The 20,021-nt window shown below is 37.2% G+C and overlaps 1 protein-coding gene across 1 annotated transcript in view; it reads left to right on the forward strand.

Moving 5' to 3' along the window:
* LOC133526563 (uncharacterized) overlaps positions 1-16,352 on the forward strand; it is a 64,363-nt gene extending 48,011 nt beyond the window's left edge. Inside the window, exons 3-7 of the mRNA XM_061863241.1 lie at positions 3,296-3,449; positions 7,123-8,409; positions 9,688-10,868; positions 11,421-12,390; positions 14,696-16,352. Coding sequence (XP_061719225.1) covers positions 3,296-3,449; positions 7,123-8,409; positions 9,688-10,868; positions 11,421-12,390; positions 14,696-16,144 — 5,041 coding nt within the window. The 3' untranslated portion in view covers positions 16,145-16,352. The remainder of the gene's footprint in view (positions 1-3,295; positions 3,450-7,122; positions 8,410-9,687; positions 10,869-11,420; positions 12,391-14,695) is intronic.
* Positions 16,353-20,021: the final 3,669 nt, after the last annotated feature.

Here is a 20,021-nt window from a genome sequence, read left to right on the forward strand (position 1 = left end):
ATAGAAAGTTTGACTATGTCGTTTCTTTCCTTGCATTTAAATTTTCTTTTCACTATAATCAATGAGCCCCCGTGAATGGCCGACTTTCTACTGAACGAGCTAACTATATCATAATTATAAATATTGAGTAATAACAATTCATATTCCTTGAGCCAGTGTTCCGTAATACACATAATATCTACATCTAGAGATTCTAAGAACAGACCCACCTCTAATTCCTTGCTGGAGAAGCCCTGTAGGTTTTGGTGGACTAACATGATCTCGCGGGGCTTCTCCGCTGTCTCAGCAGTCAGTTTAAATGCTGTGGGCGCCCCCCGGGAGCGCTGGCGCTGTTGCCACTGGCTGCAGAGTCAAAAAGCCCAGGTTCAATGTTGTAAGCAAGCAATTTGGCTGTTGTAACTTTACAGTTTCTCGGTACATACAAATATTGATCATACAATGTGACATTATAAAAGTTTCTTTTGTACATTTGGTTGATATCCATAAAATGGTAGTTACTGTTGTAACATGTCACAGTGTACAGCATGGAATTTAATTCGGACACTCTAATATTATGTTCACGAGATACTGAATTGGAATAAGGAAAGGCACACAAAATAATTTTATAAATTCCACGCTGCTCAATATCTGACAGTGTTTGCATAAGGGGTTCTAGGTGGGATTTCCTTACGCCAACACTATCGCCCAAATGTACAATTAGAGTGGTGCCCCTATCAAATTTGTCCTTCGCTAAGCGGTCCACAAAACATTTGATGGAGGCACCACGCATACATATATTTGTCACCTTCTGCTGGAGACATTCACTCAACATGGATCCGAGGCCGGCACCAATACCATCAGAGTAGACGACTGTCGACGGGGGAGGAGTGTCCTGGCTCAGGTCAGGGCGCGCGGGCAGGGGCGGCGCGGGGCGTCGGTTGACTGTGACGTCTCCTGGCTCTGGGGACTCCTGAGGTCAGGTCGTGCAGGCTGGGGCGCGGCCGGGGTCAGGGGACGCGGAGCGGGGGTCGCCAGCAGAGGCGCGGCGCTCGACTCACTCAACGCGCTCCCCGGGCTCCGGCACTGCACCTCGGGAGATGGTTGACAGGAACACTTGCTCATCAGATCTTGTATCAGTTCCTCATTTTCATGGCAGAGGTCGACCAGGTCTGAGGCAGAGTTGACATGCTGTTGGTTTTCTTTTACAATATGATTGTAATTATCACTTAAGGTTTTGAGTGACCATTTCAATCTACTTATTTCGGACTGAAGTCTAAATTTTTCAGTCTCATATAAATCAATATTGTCCTGTAATTTTCCATGACACCGATCTAATTTTTCCACAAGGTCACTTTGTTTCCTTATAAGTTTCACATTGAGTTGCACACTTTTATTTGATTTAATAAGTTTCTGAGTGCGCCTTATAAATTTATTTAATTTAATATATTTCCTCAATTTCTTGTTACTTGCAAAATAATAAGAAGGGGAAGAATCAACTTTAGTCACATCCATAACTGACATTTCAGCAAAAAGGCTCTGTGTATGTACAGTTTCATTCATCTCACATTGACTCCGCAGATCACTTATTAATAAATTTGCTTCATTCAGTTCACTTTCTAGGTCACTGATACGCCTTAAATTGGATTCATAGTTTAAAACACAGTTATCAAATGTGTCCACAATACACTGTAGGTGTTGACACTGTTTCACACTGTCCATGTAATCAGAGTGTAGTACATTCAGCTGGTTCTTTAGCTCAGAGTTTCTTTGAACTATTTTTGCCACTTCCACTTCACTTTCATCTCGTTCACATATTAGGTTGTTACAGTCCTTTCTCGAGATCTCAAGCTCTTTCAATGTCGCTTTCAGTTGCATTTCCAGGTGGCGAGTTGTGCCTTGACGTGTAAGAACATTTGAAGCCATTCTGAAATATATAAATACAACTGAGTAGGTACACTGAATATAAAAATGTTTGTCAAATATATTTAGAATGAAATGAATGTGTGAGATTATGTGTGTAGTGTATTAGTATAAGGTAATGTATGTGGCAATTGTGTATATCTCAAACTTTGTTTCCACTTATATCCGTCAAACAAAGAGAAATTGCACGTAGCCAATGTATTGTGATGGGACGTTGCTCACAGCGCTATGAGCTTTGTAAAATGTAAGTCGTCTCACGTATGCAATACAATGAGAACTATTGTCTTATAAACTCACAAAATAAAAATACAAAATACTCGCCTGGTTTAAATCCAAATTCCAACGTCCGTTACTTGACTCAAAACTTGGTTGAATTTAATATTAGTCAATTGTTTCAGTCTTACCTGGCAATATTTGAGCTTTATTTATAATATATACCTACTTATTATTATTTAAAAAAATGCAAGATTATCTATTATTCGTCAATACCATAGAATAAGATAAATAGCTCTCTACGTCGTAACGGCGGAATTCAGTATCACATAGAGTCCGTTTTATCTGATGTCCCGAGTGAATCCTACAAAACTCCTCTTTTATTTTATTTACCCTGCTCCAGGATTTGTAAATTTTTACTTTGTCTGTACAACATTGTCCCGTTCAATTCCACGACAATGAGAATAGGTCATATAAAGTTTCATTTAGAAAATTCTTAGCAGGTTATCAACTTCGATTTTGTCAATAATTTTAAGTCCTTTGTACCCTTGCTGCTGTTAAATAAATACCTAAAAAGCATGGAACAGCAGGAAGCTCGAGTGCTAAGCCCCTACATCACAAACACTGTTGCCTTGATTCATAACATCGAATTGTTCTTCATATCAGAATCCTCTTACTCCCTTTTTAAATGGAATGTACGGAATACCATTTGGATCGACTAATCCGCATCCAGGGATTTAAATGAAACTACGCTCGTATTTTAATTGCTCTTTAATCTAGACGTTTCATGCTTTCTATTTTAAAATGTTTCGCGATTCATTGACCCAAAAAGAAGAATATTTTAACGAGGTGACTGCTGAAATAGGTACCTAATAAGTTAATATTGATATGTTCGCGTTCGAGTGCAATTGTGCAAAAAGATCGCCCATACCTTATTATCTGTCACGATCATGAATCTGTTCGTGCTATACGTTGCCGATTAGGACTAACATGTTGTTTAGAGTTTTCATATGAAACTTCAGTAGTTAAATGTGAAACTACGTAGAGTAATATTGAGCGAGACTATTGTTGAAGTTCAAAGCACGTTGGTAGCAATTTTAAGTTCCCCTTTCGATTCCCTTCATCACGTCTTATAATTTCTGATCCCGTACACTCGCTCACTCTGTACGTATTCCCGTTCCAGAGTAAAGGAGGCGAGACGCAAGGCAGCCTCGGGCGAGGGCCCACCCGTACTGTACCTCAACGCGGGCGATACCTACACCGGCACGGCTTGGTTCACCATATACAAGTGGAAGATCGCCGCTGAGTTTATCAACGCTTTGCGACCTGATGCTGTTGTAAGTATCTGAGACTTTTATTATACGTAAAAGAACGAACGTTGTTTCTTCTATTCCCAAAAGTCAAAGATAATAGAGCCTTCATTTCTGGTTTCGACTTAATTCTTATGCTATTGAAAACCAACGGAAAATTTCATTTAATAATATAAACGAGTTTCAGTATTAGTAAAGGTCGTTGCATAGGCACATAACAATTTTTGCCTTATGTTGTGGTCTTAGACTTGAAACTAATTGAGACGACCGGGAACGCCTAGTCGAAATACCTTTTTTTACCCCCGTTCCGGGCGGTCAAAATCACCTTACTTTTTTTTATTAAACAAGCTAAAAATACATTAACAAGAGCCATTGCGAGCAAAACTTTGAGATTTATATGCCGATGTGGACATATGCAACGACCTTTACTTGTATAATTCAGATGCATTAACGTGACGTTACATTATTGTTGTTTTTTTTTTCATATTTACCTGCCATTATTTATTTTTTGTGTAACACATGTTTAAATTATTATTTTGTGGCGTAAAGTAATTGTGTATTTAGCTGCTATGTAAAGGAAGGAGCCATTTTGTTCGTCAATTGTGTGTAACATTACGCTGTGATAACGAAAATGTGCCTGTTTAGCGTGATTGTGGCCTTGTGACGTTGTGAGAAACGCGTTTCATTTTAATGACATGTTTTTCATAGTCATTGCCATTTTCATAGCATAAACGTGTCCATCAATGGTGCACCGGGACATTCTTTGAGATACATTTTAAGAAGAATTACAAAGCAGATAGTAGTCAGGTCTATTCGTACTTATTTATTTAACAGTTAATACTTTATCTAGAGTTTTACCTTACTTTAGGAAAATATTAAATGATATTGCAGTATTTTTTTATATAATGTGTATTATTGTATCCCGAAGTACAAAGTAGTTTAGTATTGGACAAGACGGAATATTTGTACATTTATTGTAGTCTTGTATCTAGTCAGTCTAGCCTTTATTGTATCTAGTCGCGTAATTTTCTCTACGACTCATAATGAAATCCCATATCTTCACCGGCTTTTCTCAGGATTTATTATATTATAATATACCTGGGGCTACGTTACAAATAGACAAAAAATTAACAGGTAGAATTAAGTTTCAACGTATATTTTTTAAACCGTATTACATCTGTAAACCGCTCTCATAATGCACTATATCCGTATGTAAGTATTTACTCCGCGTATCCCGGAGCTTCCGTAAAATATGTATGTTTTTTCATTACTGTCTGGATTAAAAGCGCAGCGCTCTATTTTCCGGTCTGCACGTAATGAGGTTTGGCAGATCCGTGCGTTGGTAGAATTATAGCAAAAATCAATACATAGAGCGGTTGCGTCACACCGCACTACATAATGTGCTGTGGCTGGTATATAAGCGCTGCGTTTAATTTAACTTTGCTTTATTCGCGGAATATTTTGTCAGCACTGTGCTGCTTAAACGGAAAACGGCGTAAGTAAATTCTGGTTCAAACCAGTTATGCCCTTTTAAATGAAAGCTGGATTGTAATACGGGTGAGCGAAAGTTGCGCATGGAACCCACCGGCGCATCGTAAACACATTCGTGTTACAATTTGTATTTGTAACAGAAGTGTCGTTAATTATTGTTCATTTTGTCAAGTGAATTCCGTCTGCTTTGATTGTTTTATTGTCAATCCAAAAATATATTTTATTTTATTTTGCGAAGCTAATGCAGGTAGTTTAAACTCGTTGATTAAAAAATAGTATACTTAGCTAAAAAAAGAAGAAAATCGCCCCCTTATTGTATGTTAGATGCTATATGAAGGGTATGAATAGCTAACCCGACTTTACCTTAATACTGTTAATCATCGAGTAACCTACACTTGGAGCGTATGTTTTGTCTGGAAGTACTGACAATCCATAACCGCTGATAAAAATCGGCAAAGTGGAGACAAATTCTAGATAATAGGGGCCCAAAAGAGCCAGTTCCAGGATACGTTGGTTCGACAATGTCCAAAATTAGGTATAAATGTCGATGCCACCGGCCCTTGATGAAGCTGAAGACCGCAACTGGAATAATTTTTAAGAAAAAAAAACCGACTTCAATGAGGGACACCGATGAAGAACGATTATTGTTGATTTTGGATTTCATACAATGAAATTAAAAAGACAGCGTCCTACGCATGTTTTTTTTTGTCACTGCACCCACCTTGACACATTTCAGACTTATCCTATGGTTGACTGGTAAGTTACCCGCAATAGGGTATTCGACTGTATTTAAGATAAATTATTTCACACCATGCGTGAAATGAAGTAAATAGGATAGAAATATAAAAATGTGCCTTCAAAACCTTAGGTACTGCTTGACAAACATGCAAAGAGAACAAATTGCCAAACGTGAACTATGCATCCTTGAAGAGTTCCGTTCTCTTCATCATCAGCAGTTCCACTTCATCAAATGTCACTTCTACAAATGTAAATACTTGATTTGTTGATGAAAATACTAAGATCACTATATATATGCCTTTAACATTTGAGGACTTCCCTCGATTCCTCATGGACCCCATCGTCAGAACTCGAATTTGACAAAAATTTGTCTTGAAAATCTAATTTGCTTAACATCAAACACAGCGAAGAGGACAAATCGCCAAACGTGTACTATGCGTCGTTGAAGAGTTCCATTCTGATCATCATCAGCAGTTCCACTTCATCAAATGTCACTTTTTTTAAATGTAAATGCTTGATTTGTTAAACAAAATACAAAAATCACTATATGTATGCCTTTCACAATTGAAGAGTTCCCTCGATTCCTCTAGGAAACGAGAGCGTCCTTTCCATATGACATATTCCATCACAGCTATTTTATGTGCACTACTCATTTTTTACAATTTGGTGATGGTTTTCTACATTTTCATGTCACAAAAACTATGTATAGGTAAGTATACAATTATTATACAGCAGGTTTATGCAAAAAGTGGTAAACAAAGTCAATATTTTTATCGCAGGATGTTTGTAGTTGCTTGTAAGATATTTTAATAACAATGTTATCGTTTTATTTGCTCAAAGATTATCTGAAGAATTCACACTATGCCTTCGTATCTTGATGAGATATTTAATATTCTTTTTTGATAATTAACAGACTAAATTATACTTCACATGCTTTCATCTCAAGAACATGGGTGGAGACAAAACATATAAATTATAGGCATTACTTAAACTATGCGAATTTTAACCTTGCTTAACCTAAGCTATTGAATGGATTTAATTAACACCACATTAACTCTCAGTTCTAGCAGATTATTCCGATCAAAAGTCATTCGGCCAAATAACGCACGTGAACTTTCATACATCTCATATTACTTGTGTTCTGCGAATATCTTGTGGAAAAGCGAAGGTGTTGGATAACTTATATGAAAACGGATGAACGGATTGTATTACTTAGTTTAATTGTATTATTTTTTATGAAGTATAAAAGTTCTCAAGATAGAAATATATAGAAAGTATTGATATAGAAATTAACTTGTTTCGTCCATTTACTCGTATATGTATTTTATTATAATCTTACTAATAGCAAATTTTACATTCCTTCAATTACTTTACTACCTACTACTAACCGCTTGCTAAACTTCTTCACCAGTGTCTACCATTCCTACAACTTTACTTGCTATTGATTAACACACTAACATTTATCTTTCAGTCACTGGGTACCAATGACATACAGGCCTCTGCGGACCCCCTGTCCCCGTTCCTGAACGAAATCAAAACGAACATCGTAACCAGCAATGTATTCCCCAACACTGTGGATAAAAAATTAGAAAAATCTGTAATTTTTGATATTAATGGAGTTAAAGTCGGCGTTATTGGTTATCTTACGCCAAATAGTAACACCGTGCAAAGCAACAACATAGAGTACATAAATGAAATCATAGCTGTTAAAGATGAAGTAGACAATCTCAAGACTCAGAATGTTAAAATTGTAATTGCGCTAGGTCATTCCGATACTAACATAGCTCAAGAAATTGCAAGAGATGTTGAAGGCGTGGACTTGGTTATCAACGGCTATAGAAACCAATACCTTTGGAGTGGGAAATCCACAACCGGTGAATTAGAAATTCTGAGACAATCGGCATCTCAAACTCAAGAATCCGGAAAAGTTGTCCCTGTTCTGGAATCTGTAGCTTACGACAAATATCTAGGAAGAGTTAACATTCAATTCGATGAAAACGGCAATATTGAAGATGTCCAAATAAACCCAATTCTTCTTGACAAATCCATCCCTCAAGATTCAGAGTCTATTGAAATAATAAATAAATACTCTGATGAAGTTATGGCTTTAAATAATGAGGTTGTAGGTAATACAGCTGTAGTACTCGATGGTGACTCATGTGCGACGGAGGAATGTAACTTTGGTAACTTAATAGCAGACGCTATGGTCTACTATCATGCCCTGAGATTTGAAGGCGAACGTTGGACCGATGCACCCATAGCAATTATCCACAGCGGCGCCATAGATGATTCTATCGCGCCAGCAAACAGACCGGCTGCTGTCACAAGAGGAGATTTAATGTCAGCTTTGCCTACTGAAAGCAATGTTGTTTTAATGGAAATTAACGGTACAGTTTTTAATCAAATGCTTGAGCAATCTGTCGCTGAATACAGCTTGCGCAATCCTACAGGGGCGTTTTTGCATTTCTCTGGTGTACGTGTCGTATATGACTTATCCAAAGAACCTGGCTCTCGGGTGGTCAGCGCGGTCGTTCGCTGCCACAATTGTTACTTGCCAACGTTCTACATCATAGAAGACTTTAGGACGTATCCGATATTGATGCCAGCAGCTTTAGCTCGTGGTGAATATGGTTATGACATGCTCCAGAATCCGCCATTGGATATGTATGAGCATGATGAGTTGACAACTGTGGCTGAATATATCCGCCTGCGTAGTCCCGTGTACCCTGAGGTGGCCGGTCGTATTAGACTTCTCAATGTTGATGCCATCGATGATTCAGCATTCTCACTTACTTCGTGCTCTGCTATAACTTTCATAGCAGCTGTAACTGCTTCTATTCCAATTATGCAATAATTATAATAAATGGCCTGAATAATACAATTTCTTTGCAGAAAATGATCGTCTCTCATTTATTACCAGATCTGTACTGTTCTAGTAGTTTTGGCCGATTGTAGTGGTTGATATATTATTCTAGTTTTAACTAGACTTAGGCAGATTACATTTTTTTTGGGTTACTAGAAAACAACAAATCCATTCAGCCTGTAGAAAATCAAAAAGTTTTGTGTCTAATTTTGTTATTGTACATGATTCTAAAGTAAGTCCATCTTTTAGTATTATCTGTTTTTTTTTAATCATTAATTACGCATGACTAGTTTTCTTATTGAGCTTTGCATGAAACATAAAAAAATTGGTTGTATATAACTGACGAATGAAACAACTCGCAACTTTGTGGCATGAAGTATAAATAGTGATTTACAGTACAGTACCTACCTATTATAATATCTATCCCACTTTTCTACCTATCCGATTATCAAAGGTAAATACGAATATAACGAGTCACTTTGCCGAGCTCGTACATGCTTAATTAAAGTAGCAATAACTTTTTTAATTGCATGCAATATTCAATCAGTATATGTGTTATCTACACAGTAACCTAATGAAAATCTCCTTAATTTCACTAAGTACTCGAAACATAATTTATTAAGACTGAAGTCAATTAAATAAACATTTATCACAACGATACAGGTATATTAAGTTATATATGTCAGCGGCCGATCATAAGATCAGGCAAATCGTTAAATTCCTAGGCATATCGTGAAAAATCTTTGTCTCGGGCATATGAAGCAATAACCTAACGAACCTATTCTAACTATATATTGGTTTAACGTAATTAGCGTCAAACAATACACAGAAGACATTACGATTTGCCTTGTCTTACGATCTGCCGACGACATATAGATCGCCAAAACTATTACCCAATATGCATTCACTGCTTTTAATAGGTATCTGTGTTTTGTAGCTACTTACTTACTACTAACAAAGAAGGTATGTATCTATATCTATATATATGTGTCTATTTAATGTTTTAAATAACTAACAAACAGTATGTCTAATCTTTTTAATTATTATTCAATGTTTCCATAAAATTCAAAAATTAGCGAATGACGCTTGCATGATTGCTTACAAAATTATAAACAGTAAAATAATTGAACATTGGCATATTGGACATGACATAACTAGATTTTGGTTTTTCAGTCCCTTGGGAACCACGAACTGGATAACGGGGTATCAGGCCTGACGCCATTCATCGCCAATCTCACGTGCCCGGTTCTGGCTGCCAACCTCATCCTCGCCGAAGAGCCCTCGCTCAAGGCCGAGCCGAACCTCATGAACTCCGTCATTTTCAACATCAACGGAACCAAAGTCGGAGTTATCGGATACCTAACACCCGACACTAAAGTTCTAGCTATTCGAAATGATGTCGAATACATAGAAGAAACTGTTGCTATTAAACAAGAAGTAGCCAAATTTAAGAAAGAGGGTGTTAAAATATTAATTGCACTAGGCCATTCTGGTTTTACCAAGGATTTAGAAATAGCCAAGGAAGTTGAGGACATCGACTTGGTCATAGGCGGACACACCAATACTTTTTTGTGGAACGGAACTACTCCGGATGTAGAAGTAGCCGAAGGCCCTTATCCCACGCTGGTCAAACAGCGTTCGGGACGTTTAGTTCCAGCAGTACAAGCTTACGCTTACACAAAATATTTAGGAAAATTACATTTAGTTTTCAATGCTGAAGGCGAAATTGTCTCATACGATGGTAACCCAGTCCTTTTAAATAGTTCAGTGCCACAAGACCCTGAAGTTTTAACTATTGTTAACCATTACCGTGGTGAAGTTTTGAAAATATCTGAAGTGGTAGTAGGGAACTCGTCAGTCATATTAGACGGGCATTCTTGTCGATTAAGGGAGTGCAATCTCGGCAACTTTATCACTGATGCAATGGTTCATAAATATGCATCATTATACCAAGGCGTTGGCTGGACCGATGCTCCAATCGCTATCATACAAGGAGGAGGTATTAGGACTTCCGTAGTTCATGTAAATCTACCCACAGTGGTAACTAAAGGCGATTTACTTACCGTAATGCCGTTCGACGGAAATACTGTAAAAGTCACTCTTAACGGTACACTTATCTGGAATATGCTCGAGCATGCCGTTGCGAGGTACAACCCCAAGCGTGCTCCCGGACAATTCCTACAGTTGTCGGGGCTTAGAGTAGAATATGACTTTAGGTATCCTCCAGGTAAAAGAGTTGTTAAAGTTTCTGTGCGCTGCGGTATGTGCCCAATGCCTACTTACTCATTATTAAACAAAACTGCTATATACAAAATTCTTATGCCAGCATTCTTGTCCACGGGAGGCGATGGATACGATATGTTCTATGGTAGGCCATCCCAGCCATTGTTTTACGGTGAGCTAGCGGCAACCATTGACTTTTTAAATAAAACTAGTCCAGTTTATCCGGCTATAGAAGGTCGAATCCAAATACATCATGAAGACAAGTTAAAAATAAATTCAGCAGTGGCCATGTCAATGTCCTTTTATTCCATTATTTCGGCTATTTTCATACTAGGACTAGTGCAGTAATATTTAAAATTCTTGAATCCTCATACAAGCGATATTATTATGTTTGACAATTATTTTACGTCAGATGTCTACTTGCAGTAGAAAATAATTCTATGGTATATGATGTATATATACCTCAGTATAAACGAACAAACTTTTAAATTATAAATATCCGTTTACCAATAAAGTTGTTTTATCTAGTAGCGTAGATTGCCCTTGTTGTAACTTACTTGTACCTTAGTTTCATCTTATTAGTCACTTACAGGTAATAGTATATCTTCATAATATTGAACGCTGAAATGTTTGTTTTAATTTAATTAATGAGAATAAACATAAGTTAATTTCTCTTTTTTGTTTCAGTCTCTTGGAAATCACGAATTCGACAATGGTGTTAAAGGTCTCACCCCTTTCATTGAAAACTTAACTTGTCCAGTCCTAACTGCGAATATCGACTTGACTACCGTGCCAGAGCTAGCAGCGGAAACTAACCTCAAGAAATCTATGATCATTGATATCGACGGCGTCAAAATAGGCATTGTAGGATATCTCACGCCCGACACCAAAGTTCTGGCAGTTCAAAATAACGTTGAATACATTGATGAAATAGTTGCCATCCGGGAAGAAGTAAAAAAATTACAAGAAAAGAAAATACGCATCATTATTGCCCTGGGTCATTCTGGATATGTCAAAGACCTTCAAATAGCGAAAGAAGTAGAAGGTGTGGATTTAGTTATTGGAGGGCATACCAACACTTTTCTTTGGAACGGAACGACTCCTGATTCTGACGAACCTCAAGGGCCGTACCCAACTTACGTTAAGCAGGCCTCAGGTCGCTCAGTGCCTGTGGTTCAAGCTTACGCTTATACAAAATATTTTGGTAAACTACTAATGACTTTTGATTCTACAGGAGAAGCCATTAAAATCTCTGGTGAACCTATACTCCTGGACAACTCTATACCTCAAGATCCAGATGTTATTAAAATTATTGAACGCTATAGAGACGATGTTTTAAACGTAGCCGATGAAGTTATAGGAAATACATCAGTCATACTTTCGGGTGAAAATTGTAAATATCTCGAGTGTAATATAGGAAATTTAATAACCGACGCAATGGTTTATCGTTACGCGGCCCTCTATAAAGGAGAATATTGGACTGATGCTCCCATTGCTATCATCCAAGGTGGAGGAATCAGGGCGTCGATATCCTATATGCATATGCCCGCAAATATTACCAAGGGAGATCTTCTTATTGTCATGCCGTTTGAAGGTAATTTAGTGACAGTGTCTATGACTGGTAGTGTCATATTCCAAATGCTCGAACACTCTGTTTTCGACCTCAACAATTTACAAGATCATGGTGAATTTCTACAATTTTCTGGAATACACGTAGTATACGATTATAAAAGACCGCCTAAATCCAGGGTAGTCGAAGCAAGCGCAAGATGCGGGGACTGCAAAATACCACAATATAAAAACATTAATAAAACCCTAACATACAAAGTCATAATGCCGCAATTTTTAGCCAATGGTGGCGACGGGTATTCTATGTTAGTGGGTCTACCAAAAACTACGTTACATTACAATGAACTACAATGCACAGAGTTTTATCTACGCCACCGAAGTCCTGTTTTTCCGCAAGTAGAAGGAAGACTTGTCATACTTAATGAGGAAGCTATGTATCACAAGGATTCCTCTTCGAGTATTTCGGTCTCACTAAGTTTGATGTTATCTCTAGTAATTAGTGTAATTATTGGTTCCTACACTTATTCTTAAGTTATATTTGACCAGACAATAACAACAAAATCTCCTACGGTTAGTTAAAAGCGTTATCGATAGGTAGTTGATAAATGAAATTTACGCTTAAAAATCCGTGGGTCTGCTGGCAGTCCCCAGTTCTCTTTGTAGTATCTGTATCTACTACCTACCTACAGCTTATATGTGTAACCAATGTTATCATAATGACTGTGTCGACAAGAATGCTTCTAAGGCTCCTACTTATGATGTATATTGTATATTGTTAGAGTTAGACCAAGCTGAGTTGACAGCGATTTTTAAAAGCCCAGAGAGTGCAAGTGTTAATTAAACGTCTTCATCTCATGGATGTTTTAAAAAACAGTTGCACCGTTTGGGGTATCAAAATCGCTGCCAACTTATGTAGCTTGGTCTAACTCTAGACTGTTAGTGTTGTATATTAAAATAATTCGAGCCGTCCCATTAGCGTAATTTAAGAATGTACTTCGTCCTTCTGAAATCTATTATTTCGTAGATATAAACCATTTTTAGACTGCACGCCTCTCCTCAAAGCACCTATGCCCACAAGAAGTATCATATAGACAGACGCTGTGGCCAAAATTACCGGCTTTTGATGTGATTGTGAGTACCGTATAATATGCCTACTTTGCTCCAAATTAGCTCTAAAATTCTAAATTAAATTTAAATTTGATGATTTGTGATTTGATGTTTGATAGGTATATATGTCGATCTAAAGTAGACCATTACTTCTATCATATTGTAACACTTAACGTTTTGAACGCTTTATGTCATAAAAACAAACATCACTCAAACGCCAAGCTCCCGGGCGCAAGCGAGCTAATGTAAACCTTACTTGAAAGTGTGAAGGTTACTTTGAAGGCGTACGTTATGACACCTATAGTTGTCCTTGGCGCTGTGGGCACGACTAGTAATGCCGTCTTTAGGGATTCTTGGCGTTCAAAGGGTTCAATGAGGTTGTGATTAGTTTTCATATATAAAACTGTAGGAGTACAATTTTCCAATTGGAAGTATTTAAAGTAGGCATATTTTACGGTGGGTAAGTATTGTGTTTTTACGTATGGAGAGTTCAGCAGTTTTAAAATGGTACCTCTGGATAGATATGTAAAACAAGAACTGATAGCTAGTACAGTGCTTAAAGCACAAAATAATAACTGATGAGTTCAAGGAACAACGATAATCGTGTATTTTCAATATTATCATGTAATTTAAAATCTGTTTAAAGAGCCATTTTACCTGTACCATGACTTTACAATGTAAACTTTCATTAAGAGCTTAAAATTTACCTTTTTCCCGAAAAACCAATGCATTGCTAGAACCTTAAAAAATAACCACGAAAACAAACTAAACAGAAATAACCATAAAACATTCTTATTGTTGTTCCCTGAACTCTTAACCTAATTAGGTATAATATAAGATGATTAACATGACAAAAACTAAGAAGCATTATTTATATTCAATTAAATACACCGAATAATGTTGTGAACTAGCGTTATATTCCTTAGTAGAAACTTACAAGACTATTTGATTTTAAGGTTAATAGTACAATGACGAGATCTAAGTAGTTCTCGAATAAATTTAAAGATGTGTACACCTTAAACTAATGAATGAACTTTAAGGTACTAAGTGATCCAACGACAACGATAAATCAAAATGACAATATAATAACAACTAATAACTAATTTGCTACTACAATAAGAACGAATAAATGGATTCAATTCCTGAATATTTTTCTCATTTAACAATCTAAAACTTAACTGAAATCCGACTGAGGTGGGTTATTATTTATAAATATGCGGTGACATAAAATTACCTAAGATAAAAAAAACTATACTAATTCGTAACTCTTTTTTTCTTGCAGTCACTCGGTAACCATGAGTTCGATGAAACCGTTGATGGACTAGTACCCTTCATTAAGAACATCTCATCGCCCGTGGTAGCAGCTAACCTTATACTCAACGACGTACCTGAATTACAAGAAGTTAATAATCTATACGAAACTGTAGTGCTGGAGAAGAATGGTGTTAAGATTGGTATAATAGGATACTTGACACCCGAAACTACTATCCTTGCTCCGAAAAACAAAGTTCAGATAGAGGAAGAAATACAAGCCATCCAAAGAGAAATATGTAAACTTAAGAAACAAGGTGTCAAAATACTCATAGCTCTAGGACATTCGGGATTCGTAAAAGATATAGCAATAGCAAAAAATGTAGAAGATCTGGACTTAGTCATCGGAGGACACTCGAACACTTTTCTATGGAATGGAGGCCTTACAGAAAAGCCAGAAACACGAGAAGGTCCCTACCCGACTGTCGTAATAGATTCAAATGGTAGGAAGGTACTGGTAGTGCAGGCTTACGCCTACACAAAATACATGGGACACTTACATCTGACTTTCAATTCGAACGGAGAAGTAATTGAGTACGATGGTTTACCGATACTATTGAACAACAGTATACCGGAAGACCCTGAAGTCTTAAACATTGTCAATAAATATCGGGAAAGCGTCTATAAAATAAGTAATGAAGTCGCTGGTACATCCAACGTTACTCTAGACGGTAATTGCCGTTTGAGAGAATGTAACTTAGGAAACATTATTACAGATATTTTAATAAATTATACGAAAAGATATTACAGCGAAGATTATGCGGATGTACACATCGCTGTATGCCAAGGCGGTAGAATAAGAGTTTCGATAGACTATCCACAAAAACCTTTTAATATGACGAAAGGAGATTGGATAAATGTTTTACCATTTACAGATACTATGACAATTGTGAGCATGAACGGATCCATTTTGAGGAGTGCTTTGGAGCATTCGGTCGCTTTATGGCGACCGATAGACAGCGTCGGACAATTTTTACAATTTTCTGGAATGAAAGTAGTCTACGACTTATTAAAACCCGCGGGGTCCCGAATTGTTGAAGCGCACGCAATATGCTCTAACTGTGGCAACCCTGAATTAGCAGAAATAGAAGATAAACATACGTACAAGCTGATGATGCCTACTTTTCTAGCTGAAGGTGGGGATGGATTTGGTATATTTGTTGGTTTGCCCCAAGAGCCTGTACCCTACAACGAATTGACATGTATATACGATTATCTAAAAGAATTTGGGACTATAAGTCCAGAAGTGTCGGATCGTATTATTTTATTACATGAAAAAGAAGCCATTGCCATATTCATGAAGAGTTACAGTAGGACTGATATTTTGCAGCCATCAAGCGGGCACTCGATCCACTCAGGACTATACATAACATATGTTGCAATTTTATTTTTATGTATACTCTTATCGCGGTTACCGTGATTACCTCTTAGCATAAGTTGTTTTGTCGACTACTACGAAACTTAATATTATTTTTACTTATTTATTTATTTGATCAATGATTTTTGAGTGTCAAAATACATATTTAATTATTGTATAGTTAAATACAAGGATACATGTATATAATTTGTTTTTAATATAATAAAATATATTTTATTTCATAAAAATTACAATTAAATAATTAAAATCATTGTTATGTGTAATTAATATTAGAACACCAAGTCACCACACCAACCACCATTTTGAAGAAGCGACGAGGAGGAAGTAGGTATTTTTCCCTGCGGTGGTTTTTTGTTCCATTTGAAAGTCCCGTTCGTGTTCTTCTCTCACTTTTAGAACCAATTTCCATATTTTAGTTCGTTTTAGACCTATGTTCTTGATTTTTATCTATCGAGCGATGGTCAAAAAAATCAGGATTCAATTCGATGAAGTAGAGAAAATCCTAAAGATTGCTAATAAAAATTTTCACAATCGTATTGGGAACTAAAAAAGCGGTACGATTTTTTTTTAAATTCTGTCCTCTGAACCTACGGCACCTTAAAAGGGTATCAGACTCAAGATGGCTGACTATAAAATCTAACTCGCAACGCACGAGAGGTCAGTTACGCGAAGTAGGAATCAAAATTGGAACTATATACTAATACTACTCTTTGATTGGAAGACCTCTTAAGACGAAAGTGGAAGACTCGCGCGAAATCGCCTTCTCATACAAACGTATTTAATATTAACATTATTAAAAACATTGGATATTAACGATAGTGAAAATATTTTGACATAATTTATTGTATATAAGCTATGCCCCTACGTTTTTTTTTTTTACAAGCCCGCGTAGCTAACGTGCCTTTCGTTTACGCTCCGTGGCGAACGAAACAACTGTCAAAGTCGCACTAATAAAGAAGAGTGATAGAGAGAGATGACTACGATACGCTACGGAGCGTTAACGATTGTAACGTTGGCTACGCGGCCTGTCCTGTTGTCTGCCTGACGTCTGTCGGTCTGTAATCAAATCTTGCAAGTTAAATTTGACCCACTTCCCGGTTTCCGATGAAGCTGAAAATTTGCATACATATGTAAGTGGGGTGACAATGCAATATTATGGTACCATCGAGCTGATCTGATGATAGAGACAGGTGGCCATTGGAACTCTGTGATAAAACAACGCAACCTAATTGCGTTTGGGGTTTTTAGAATTGTCTTGATGAGTATTAGTTGCGTGTGAAAAGGAAAGTACAGTCAGCGATAAAAACTAGTAACAAAAATGATTTTTTTGCCAAAAACTTATTCCAATTTTTAATTATTATTATAAGAGTTAGGAGCATTTTAAAATTTGTATGAAAACTGATTTTCGCTCCAAATTTTTACAGTAATCTTTTTTTTACAATAATCAAAAAATCTAAAAAAGTAAAACTTCCCCTACGTTAGCTATTGTTAATGTACGTCATCTTCCTCGCGTTGTCAGGCATTTTGCCACGATTCATGGGAGCCTGGGGTCGGCTTGGCAATTAATCCCCAGAATTTGCGTAGGCACTAATTTTTACGAAAGCGACTGCCATCTGACCTACCAACCCGAAGGGGAAACTAGGCCTTATTGGGATTAATCCGGTTTCCTCACGATGTTTTCCTTCACCGAAAAGCGACTGGTAAATATCAAATGATATTTCGTACATAAGTTCCGAAAAACTCATTGGTACTCATTGGTATTGGTGGTATAGCATTGAACCCGCGACCTCCGGATTGCAAGTCGCACGCTCTTACCGCTAGGCCACCAGCGCTCTCATTCTTAATATACATCTCGCATTGTTATAACTATACATCAAATTATGTAAAAATGTTTTTCATAATGTCAATATCCAGAGAGGAAAATTTGGACTACATTTGTATAGAGAAGCAGCCGTCCCCTTTCCTCTTAAGAGATTTTTATTAAAAGTATAAGGGGGCAGATCTTTGCTAACTGCAAATTCATGAATGCTTTATTTTTACTTTTAAAATAGTTTTTCGTGAAAAGAAACTTCATGAAATTCATAAAAAATAAAATAAAAATTTCCTACTTATATACGAAATAAAGATTACGGGTCAATGTTAAACACATCGCGCAAGTCTCAAATTAAGCTCAAAAAGGCTTGAATTCTTCTGCAAGTTTCTCCATGTATGTCCCCTCCCCTATACAGGTAAGAATGATCCCCGCCTATGAAACTTGGGTCACGTCACGGTGGCTCCGGCGGGTAACAGGTAGTAAAGGTATATCTGGGGATAAAGTAGTACCCCCGTCAAGACGAACAAAAAAAGGCCGGGAACTACCTACGTTTCCTCGAATCGTTTCTTCTCATTTTCAAACTCTCATAGCTTAGCCAGATAACACCAAAGAGCTCACACAGGATAAGATGTAAAAAGCGAATATATTAATTCAATACCTACATTTTCTTTTATCAAGATCTTTTACTTTAGATTTTATCAATAGCATTACCTAAAATACCTACGACGATTTGAGCACTCACTCACTGACACAAAGCTCTAGGGTACTTCCCGACGTCCTAGAAAGGCGAAATTTCGCATGAACCCTGGGATTTACAAACAAAGAATATCACCCCCACCCCTATAAAAGGGGGTGCAGTTCTGAATAAATAGGTAAAACTAGGACATTTTCCGATATCCTACTAAGCTGAAATTTGGTATGGAACCTGCCTAGGATTTACTTTACATACAAAGTTGTATGGCGTTTAGCACACCGGATCCGATTGTTGATCGATCGCTGGATCAACCTTCGCGCATTCCGACAAGTGTATACGGTGTAGCGCCGCACACGATAGACGTGGCGTTCAAAAGGTTAACATATGTACGAGTAGTCGAGTACCCTTGCTCGAGGAAGAAATAAATGCCCTCGAAAGGTAAAAGCTTGTGGCAAGAAGAGGTCGAAATTCTTATAGCTCTCTCGGGCATACTGCATTCGAAAAGGACATTAAATTAAGCTTAGAGGGCAGTCGAATACTTATGGAATTTTACAGAAAAACCAGATACGAGAAGGGCTCTACCTAACTGTCGTGACAGATTCAACATCTACACGAAATACAATTCTAGCGGAGAAGCGACTAAGATTCTGATCATAGTCAACAAATATCGGAAAAGTGTCTATAACTGTTAGAGAATGCCTCGTGGCATTAAGTCCGCCTTTTGTACTATAAGATTGTTTTCTTTTGTGCAATAAAGATTAAATAAATAAATAAATAAATAAACTGTGCTAAGAGTCATTAAAAGTTTTAATGACTCTTTTAATTTAAAACAAAGTTTACTTGCATGTCGCTATATACCTCAGTGGAAGCATAAGAGCTCCAGTCAAGCGAAAGGAGACATTAGCATGTCGAAAGGAGATTGGATAAATGTCCTACCATTTACGAATGCTTTGTCAATTATGACTATGAACGGATCTATTTATAAGGAGTGCCCTGGAACATTCTGTCTTTTTGACGACAAATTGACAGTGTCGGCAGATTCCTGCAAGTTTCTGGGATTAAAGTCGTTGACGACTTATTAAGACCTGCGGGTTCTCGAATTGTGGAAGCTCAGGCCATCTGCTCTGGCTGCGGTAAAGCCCAGTTTTCGGATATAGACGATACATATACATATTAGCTAATGATGCCTACTTTTCTAGCTGAAGGTAGAGAAGGATTTACTCCTATGTTTGTGCATACTAAATCAGCCTGCCGCAAAAAACTGTGCCTTGAGTTGACGTCCATATACGAATATATACAATATTATGGGACGATGAGCCCAAGAATTGTCAGGTATGCATGGTTCTCAAGATACAGGCTCGGCCTAGTTTGGCGACCACTGTAAACTTTTTTGATGTAATTTATGTAATGCC

The sequence above is a fragment of the Cydia pomonella genome, chromosome 16 (genome assembly GCF_033807575.1).
Source record: "Cydia pomonella isolate Wapato2018A chromosome 16, ilCydPomo1, whole genome shotgun sequence".
Lineage (NCBI taxonomy): Eukaryota > Metazoa > Arthropoda > Insecta > Lepidoptera > Tortricidae > Cydia > Cydia pomonella.